The sequence below is a fragment of the Petaurus breviceps genome, unplaced genomic scaffold, assembly GCF_028583685.1.
Source record: "Petaurus breviceps papuanus isolate PSGF00001 unplaced genomic scaffold, PetGlider_PUasm1.0 91133, whole genome shotgun sequence".
NCBI lineage: Eukaryota > Metazoa > Chordata > Mammalia > Diprotodontia > Petauridae > Petaurus > Petaurus breviceps.
The window spans coordinates 42,508,015-42,516,974 of record NW_027187419.1 but is presented as its reverse complement, the minus strand read 5'-3'; the positions used below and the strand labels follow the sequence as shown (position 1 = coordinate 42,516,974).

Here is an 8,960-nt window from a genome sequence, read left to right as displayed (position 1 = left end):
TCTCTCTCTCTCTCTCTCTCTCTCTCTCTCTCTCTCTCTCTCTCTCTGTGTATAGATAGATAGAGACATATACATATACCTCTTTTTGCCTATATATACATCTTCACACACGCACACACACACACACACACTCCTTCATTTAATTCTCACAAGACCTCTAGGAGGTAGGTTCTGTTGTTATCCCCATTTTATAGAGGAAACTGACAAGATTCCATGATTATTCTCATTTTATAGAGAAGCAACCTGAAGCTCAGAAGTTAAGTGACTTGCCCAGGGTCATAGAGACTGCAGGTGTTTGAGGCAGAATGTGTACTCACTCCAAGTCTGAAAATCTACTTACTATATACCCTATAGACCTGAGAGAGCTGGCTTCTAGTCCTAGCTCTTCTTCTAACTGTGTGACCTCTATGGTTCTTGGTTTCCTCATGAATAAAAATACTGGTTTGGAATAGATGATCACCTTGAATAGACAGGCACCTTGGTTTGAGCAGTAAATAGAAACCTGGACCTAGAGCCAGAAAGATCTGAGTTCATATCTGATCTCAGACATGAGTTGTGTGATTCCGGGCAAGTCACTTAACCTCTGTTTGCCTCAGTTTCCTCAACTATAAAATGGGGATAATAGCAGCACCAACCTCCCAGGGTTGTTGTGAGGACCAAATAAGATAATATCTGTAAAAAGTGTCTAGCATAGGACCTAGCATATAGTAGGTGTTATATGAGTGTTACTTATTTCCCTTTAAGGTTCCTTCCAGGGCTAAGAAGCTATAACCCAAGAACATGGCTCCAATGGCCTAGAATAGACTAGAATTATCCTGTAAAACTCAAACAACTGCTTTTCTCTTAAAAAAAATGCTGACTTTTAAAGAAACACCTCAATAACTTTCTAATTCCGGGCTAGGAGTCCTGAAATTCCTTGTGAGGCTGTCTGTTGTTGGGATGCTTCCAGGAAGCCGGGACTGAGCTGTAAGCCATATGGAGCTCACAGAGGAAAGGCGCAGATTGTATTCTGGATAAAGACCCTTGTTTCCTGCACAGAGAGGGTCAAGGGACAGTTTAGGTGGAGGGATAGAGCTAGCTTCTTTCTGGGAGGATGGCCACAAAGGTAGGTGTGAGTGAGCCCTTGTGGATTTAACCAGTGCTTGCACTTTGCTTTTTATTAGGAATAGTTTGGAAGAAGAAATGGTCTCTGGTGTTGCTCCTCCACAAAAATAAAATCAACCCCTACACTTGTTATGCTACCTTTCAAATAAAATAAAAGTGGTAGGGAGAGGCAAGGATTATCATCTCCAAAGCAGAGATGAGGTTATGACGTCAGAAGGTAAAGTGATTCTTCCTGACACATTTATCTTAACCCTTAGGCTCTGTGTGCCTGTGTGTGTGTATTTTGGCAGCTCAGTTTAAGATTTATTTAATTCTCTTTCCTCTCTTAGGATCTCCATTTTATTGTTGCCTGACAATTGTAGATATTTAAATCCCGTGCATTTTTTCTTCCATAATGTGCCTGGTTAATTGACCAAACCTGTCACATGGAAAGAACTCATTTTGAATTCAAAGCTCCGTACCCTTTTTCTGTGCATGACAAGGACTGTTGCATCTTCTCAGAGAAAGACAACCACAAATGTAGCAACTCAGCTTGGACAGGTTGTTAATAAGACTTTTTGTTTTCTTATCTTGTGCTTATACCAGTAAATTGACATCTGTGAGTCATAATAAGCTCAATTTGGATCAACCGTTAGTGGTCTAAATGGTTTTTTTTTGCACCTACCTACAATAATGTGCTAAAATTTAAGCTAAAGCTCAGAGATTCTTCAGTTTGGTAAAGTTCAAGCCCTGGGCAGCATCAAAGAACTTATTATATATGCTTTTTTTTTTCTGGAAAGGAAGAATCCATCTTAAATGACCTTTTGAAATAAGTTTTTATATTTAATCTTCTAATACAACTATATAGAAGGGTAAATGAGGGAGCTAAAGAAAATATATGTCATGTATAATCTTTGTGTGTGTAATGTTTTTACAGATGAATTTTTTAATGGCAGTTGTTTGGTAGACACCATTAGCATCTCTTCTCTGGCATCCTTTCCTGACCTGGTCAGACATGATGTTATGACTCTAGAGAGTTTCTGTACTTGGCTAGATTTTACTGCTTCTGCATGTATTTGGCTCTCATGCTCATCGGTTTTAAAGAATGTTAAAAATATAGCCTTACTTCCCCTATTGTTTTTTTTCCTGTGTATCTTCTAGAATATAAATTCTATTTTAAACCTAATTCATCCTTGGAATATCCACTTGAGGTAGATAGAAAATGAGATATAATTATTTCTATTTTTCAGGGAAAGAAACTGAAGGACAAGTAATGGTCATGTCCTAAAGTGGGATCTGAGTGAGTCTGATAGAATAGGACAGGAGTTCCCATGCAATAGAGGCAGCTAGGTGGTACAATGAATAGAATGATGGGCCTGGAGTCAGGAAGACTCACCTTCCTGAGTTCAAATCTGGTTTTAGACATTTACTTAACTGTGAGACCCTGGCCAAGTCATTCAACTCTACCTCAATTTCCTCAACTGTAAAATGATCTGGAGAAGGAAATGGCAAACCACTCCAGTATCTTTGCCAAGAAAACCCCAAATGGGATCATGAAGTCAGACAAGACCAAAACAACTGAACAATTCCATTCACTTTTCAAGTATAGAGACCTCTTCTTAACATCAAGAGTTTTCAGAGACCTTCACATATTTGTGATTGCATTAACATAGAAAATTTTATTGGCATTGAATATAGATTAAAATGGTTCTTGGTGTGCTTATGGATACATATATCCCTTACCATAATCCCAGGAGGCCCACAGGTTGGGAACCAATAAATTGGACATAATTGAAAGTTTTGATCTGTTTCAACCAGCAGGAAAGAGTCCAGAGATATATTATTAGCTAGCATTTAAATTGTGCTGTTAGGTTTATAAAGCATTTTACATGTTTTCTCATTTGATCCTCACAACTCTGTAAAATACATACTAACATTATTCTAGTTTTACAGATGAGTTCAGAGTCACAGAGTCAGTAAGTTATCTGAGGCAGAATTCAAACTTAGGTCTTCCTTGCTCCAAGTTAAGCATTCTATCCACTAGGACACCTAGCTGCCAATGGTTAGGCTATGGTGAATCAGACCTTCAGATTCTTTGTTTGACATCCTAATCTTGTACGGTTAGGTAGACTGAACATTGATGGGCCCTAGCAGAAATGAGGACAGAAACAAGGTATCTGATGCTAAGGAGGGTATTCTTTGCTAAGATATGGGGTGACCTAGATGGCATCTGAGTACCCTTCCAGTTCTTATATTCCATGATTTTCTGTGACACCCAGTCTGTCATATTATACAGAAAGTTAACTTGCTTTGTCGACTTTCCAGAGACATAAATGTCACTGAAAATTCTTGTGAGAATTCGGAAAAGTTCAATTAGAGTTTTAAAAAGAGAGGGATTTTTTTTTATTGTCCAGTCTAATTATGGCATCATATATAGTACAAGTAAGTTTTCTTAGATATGTTATGATAATGTAGTGTTGGGATAGGCATCTCTTGGTTAAACAATAAAACTAAAATATTTCTGTCTCAATGACACATATAACTAATAAAAGGAGAGGGAATTTATTTTTTAATCTGAATCTTCACTGAGTACCATCTAGAATAGAAGCTGCTTATCAGAAGATGGGTTTCTGTCCTCTCAAGTATCACCTCTTTGCTTGGATGGTCACAAAAGTAAAATTCTTTGCTTCAGGACTGGGTGACAGAAAGGGTGGTTCCTCAGTCTTATGAGTTACCTACTGTTGAGCAATTAGTGGAAGTCTTACATAATGAATAGAGTGTTAAACTTGGAGTCAGAAAGACTGAGGTTCAAATCTGACAGTTATTATTTGTATGATCAAATGTATAGATATTTAACCTCTCAGCCTCATCTTCTTCATATCACAAGATTGCTATGAGGCTCAAATAGGGTAATGCACATAAAGCACTTTGCAAATTTTTCAATTCTATAGAAATGTCAACTTTTATTAATACAGATCTTGTCCTCCAGAAAAGAGGTGTTCAGAATTTAAGTAGGGTAAGGTTTTGTGAAATCTTTTTACCAGGATTTTTTTTTTGTTGTTATTCTTAATCTTAAATTTCTTAAGAAATCTCTGGCCAGGGAAACTCTCTTAGGAATCTAAATGTTTACTGGGGAATTAGAAAAAGAGATAGACTTTAGGGAACTTTGTTTGACAATAAGTAGGGAAGTAAGAATTCACATATAGATGTAAGAATCCCAGCATTTATTCTGATTACTGTTACTATTTTTATAAATGAGTGAACAGAAAAATTCCTCCTAACTAAGAATAGTATTGTGTTCCTCAGCTTTTGTATTCAGTTAGTCAATGCTGTTTCAGGGTTGTTTTCCAGAGAGCACACTCTACCCTGTTCATGTCCAATTCATTCATCAGCTGTTTTTCCCATATTTTCCCAGAATGAGAAAGTGTCTGTTCTTGTCATCTGGGGAACAGCATTGTTTTTTCATACCTTTTGGAAACACAGATGAATTGCAATGGGCTTTGTCCTTCAAAAACCAGGATTTCCACATGCAAATATCTCTCTCTGGTCATTGGAGGGGGCGTAATCTAGTGGTGAGAATAGGGGTCAGCCAGAGATTTGTATTCTATTCCTGACTCCACTGTTGATTTGCTGTGGGAAACCTGCAAATTACTGATGCTTTGAGGAGACCAGACTGGTTTCAGATCAAGGTAAAGGAGGTATGTTTCTTATCAGAGTCAGAGGAAAGGTTACAGTTGTTGTCAAATGGTTGAAGTTCACATAATATGCATAGAAATCAGGAAATGGTTTTAAAAATAGTTCTCTCTGAGGTTGTTCAGGGCAACTTAAAAACAATTTTTAGCTAAACAAAGATTGGTTTTTCTCTTGATACATTGTATAAGGTCTAACTACCAGTGCTCAGGTGGAATGAATGCTTTGGGATGTTTTGCTTGGAGTTAGCCAAAAGCTCAGCTCACATACCTGCTCTGACAGTTATGTGACCTTGGGAAAGTCATTTAACATCCCTGAACCTAACCTCCCTTCTGTAAAATGATGATACTAATATTTAAAACACTAGACATGTAATTTATTAATATAAACCATATAGAATTATGATTATCTTAAAATAGTGTCCAATTACGAATTAAATGAGATATTATCTTATCAAGAGCCTGCAGTTTCCTAATTGAAAGGTGATACATAATGCGATCCCTAAAGGTCTGTGTGATTTACCCCGGAAATGCAAAAATCTCGTAGCTTTGGAGTTTTAACATAGCATGCCCACTTTAGGGAGACAGAAGGACCTAACATAAAGGAGATGGGTTTGTGAAGAGAAAGATGAAATCGAGGGAAATGATATAATAATTAGAAACCAGAATAATTTTAGAAAAAAATAACTCCTAACAGGACAGTTGGAGATAAACTATTTTAATGGAGAAAAAGGGCAGGATTCCTAGTTTGGACCCTATTTCTTCCATACATGACTTGGGAGAGGGTACTTCTTGTGTTTATTTGACGCTAGAAGTAAAAATCTCTGAGCTGCTTCTGGATTTACTTTTACTAGAAAAGCTGAAATCCAGGGGCTTTGCTGGGTAAAGGGAGCATTGCATATGCTAAAGCAAGCCACCTGTGAATTTTCCCAAAGGATCTTTCCTAGGCTTCAAAAGAATGAACTCACCTTCCGAATCATAACCCTAAATCCTGACTCACCAGAAGGCTGGAGTTCATGTTTCTAAAGTTCTCTGAGGACATTGGCTCCAGACTTTTGCCTGAATGCACTGTCCTTCAACCACATGCCTCACGTCCTGTGTCTCAGTCTTTATGAATGACTGATTGATCAACACACATTGTTAAAGTATGTGTAGCGTTGGGGGCAATCCCTGGCGTGCGTCTGCTGCTGGTGACAAAACCCTAAAGAATGCATGCAGGGAATGAAATGTACTTTCCTGAAATGAGGTGAAATCTCCTCCCCACCCAGAGGTTCTCCACGAATGGCTCATCCCCGCCTTTTCAACAGGGATTGTATTGATCCGGGGCTTTCTAGCTCCTGAAGGGAGCTTCCCACGCGTCGGTTTTAGGAGCGCAGGTCCTTTAGTGCGGCAAAGAAGCCAGGAACCGGGAACCGGGAACCGGGCCGGCTGCTGGCTGGCAGGCAGCAGAGCGCGCGAGCCAGCCCAACCCAGCCCAGCCCGGCCCAGCCCAGCCCAGTCAGAGTCTCTCTGGGCTGGCCTTGATCCCCAACCTTTCCTTTCGCTTTTGGCCACCCTGGGGGGATTGGTTGGCCAGCCATGCGGGCCCAGCCCCCTGCTCTGCTCCGCCCCTCGGCCCCTCCCTCCTCCCTCCCTCGCAGCCGTGGAGACCTCTCCTGGCTGGCCCAGAGCTTCGGGACGGATAGAAACGGCGCTACAACCAGAGCGCTGCCCGGAGCAGGAACGCCCTAAAGAGGAGGGGAAGGAGGAGAGAGAAAGAGAGAGAGGGAGAGAGGGAGAGATCGAGAGAAGAGAGGCGAACCAGCTAGCCAGCCAGCCGGGCGGCCGGAGGCGGAGAGGAAGAGAGGGAACGCGAGAGAGGGACTGGGAGCGAAAGCAAGCCAGGGACAGAGAGAGAGGCGCGCTCACTTCACCAAGTGCCAACTTTCCCTGGAGAGAGTGTGCAGGGGCGCGGACCTTCCTCTGTGGAGAAAGCCAGCCCAACTTGAGATTGGAGAGAAACGGGTTCGCTCCCTTTCCCTCCCCCTTGATTCTGACCCCCCTCCCCCCAATAAAGAGGGGGGAAAAGTCATCTTCTTTACAATCCAGTCTGTCCCCACTCCCTGGCACCATGAAGGCGGCCGTCGATCTCAAGCCGACTCTCACCATCATCAAGACAGAGAAAGTGGACCTGGAGCTTCTCCCTTCCCCCGGTGAGTGGTGACTGGTGACTGGTCAGGCCCCCAATATGCTCCTGGCCTCAGCCAGGGTAGGTCGGGAAGCCTCGTCATATGTCTGTCCATTCTTTTTTATCTTTTACCCCACCAATCCTACTCCCTTCCAACCTTCCTCTCCCTCCCACTCCCATGTGTTTCTGCAGAAGCTTGGGATGCTGATCTAATGGACAGGGAGAAGAAAGATGGTTGGTGGGCCTGGGACCCTGTACTTCTCCCTAGGGACATTTATTTTCACAGCTGTGTTTGTGTGTGTGTATGTGGGGGGGGGGGCATCTTATATGATTCCTTCCCCGCCCCCTTCCCCATCCCTATTTAGTGCTCCGGAAGTGTGTTCCTGTTCCTTAAACTTTTGTGAGAAATGGAATCTGTAGTAGGGGGTTAGCGCTTCTCTGACATTGCCTGTTGGAGGATACCGGGGATGGAGAGGCCACCTTTGAAGGCCCTAGGGAATAGGGCAGAAAGACAATCTGGCCTACTTGAAAGAAAAATTCAGATTTCCCTCTGCCTTTATGATGGCTTCTGTCACATCTCTTTTCTATTTAATTATTCCCCCTCCACTCCCCATTCTTTCTTTTTCCTTTTGGAATGAGAGTAAGGACATGGGAGGAACTTTTGAAAGTATTCTGACCCCTCACTTGAGGTCACACATTTTTACCAACTCTCCTAGTCCATCACCTAATTTTGTGTCCCTAGAAAGCCTTCCTGGCACCAAAATGTTATAGCTACTTGAACTAAAAATGCATTGGAGAAAGAGAGGAGAAAAATAAGAGATTGATTTTGGGTCTTTGACTTGATGTTGTCCAACTTTTTGCTTTGTAAACTATTTGAAATAGAGCGGGGGAGGAAGAGAATTTCATTTTCTCTTGGACATGTAAGTTTTGGCACTCATGAGTTTTAACTAACTACATCCCCTTACTGGACTTCTGGAAAACACAGTTTGAGAGAGGAAAATGCTTTCTTTGAAGAACTAGAGGATTTGACTCTCACTTTGGGGTTAGTGGTTTGGGAGTGAGAAGAGAAAAGAAGTGGGAGATGGTGCTTTTTGAAAAAAAAATTTATAATAACATGCTACTGACGTTTTAGGGTGTCAATAATAAACTGAGCTACTTACTTGCCTATAGGGATAAACTTTCTTTTGTCATAAAGAAAGTGTTGCCATTTCTCTAGATTTAAGCTTATAACCCCAAACCAAGTTGATTTGACTGTGATGTTTTTGTTATGTAGAGATTCCCCCAGAAAGAATAACAGAATGACTAGTATTCCATGCCAGGAGGTATCCTGATTGCAGCAGCACTGAGATTGAGATTAAAACCGGGAAGGCACATTGATGCAGGCACAATTGGAAAGTGAAATCTCTTTGATACCTGCATTTTTTTTGACTTGGTTATCAAGTTTTGAGGGAACTAGAGGAGGCTCTCCTCATGCTAATTGATATTAGTGACAGAGAGTACAAAGTGAAATGACAGATGACAGCTTGAATACAAACCCTCCTAATCATGCATATGTCTGTGTGTGTGTGTGTGTGTGAGAGAGAGAGAGAGACAGAGAGAGAGAGAGACAGAGAGAAAGAGAGAGACAGAGACAGAGAGACAGAGACAGAGAGAGAGACAGAGAAAGAGACAGAGACAGAGAGAGACACACACACACACACACACAGACAGAGATAGAGAGAAACAGAGTTGGAACACAATATTGATAAATGAGGGGAATGTACCTATAATGTATTATCAGTGCCAGGAATGGAGATGGTACAGCAAATGCCAGACTTGGGGGAACGACCTGAAAAAATGATTTTCAGTATCTTAATTACAAGTATTAAACATACTTATAATGTGGTACAATAGATGAAATTAGAGGGGGGGGTAGGGAGCTGTTATTCCTTCCACTACCATTATGAGTAAATCTTGAGCTAATAATAATAATAGGAGGAAGAAAAGAAGAACAGTAACCTCTTTATCCTCAGTCTCCCCAC

At 41.3% G+C, this 8,960-nt stretch overlaps 1 protein-coding gene across 3 annotated transcripts in view; it reads left to right on the top strand.

Moving 5' to 3' along the window:
- Positions 1–8,960, top strand: part of ETS1 (ETS proto-oncogene 1, transcription factor) — a 196,788-nt gene that overhangs the window by 100,124 nt on the left and 87,704 nt on the right. The window contains exon 1 of one of the 3 annotated variants that reach the window (XM_069080276.1): positions 6,400–6,964. The exons of 1 other annotated variant lie outside the window; for it this stretch is intronic. In XM_069080276.1, coding sequence (XP_068936377.1) covers positions 6,883–6,964 — 82 coding nt within the window. In that variant the 5' untranslated portion in view covers positions 6,400–6,882. Of the gene's footprint in view, positions 1–6,399; positions 6,965–8,960 lie in introns of those variants that run through there. One more of the 3 variants, XM_069080274.1, reaches the window with a different exon arrangement.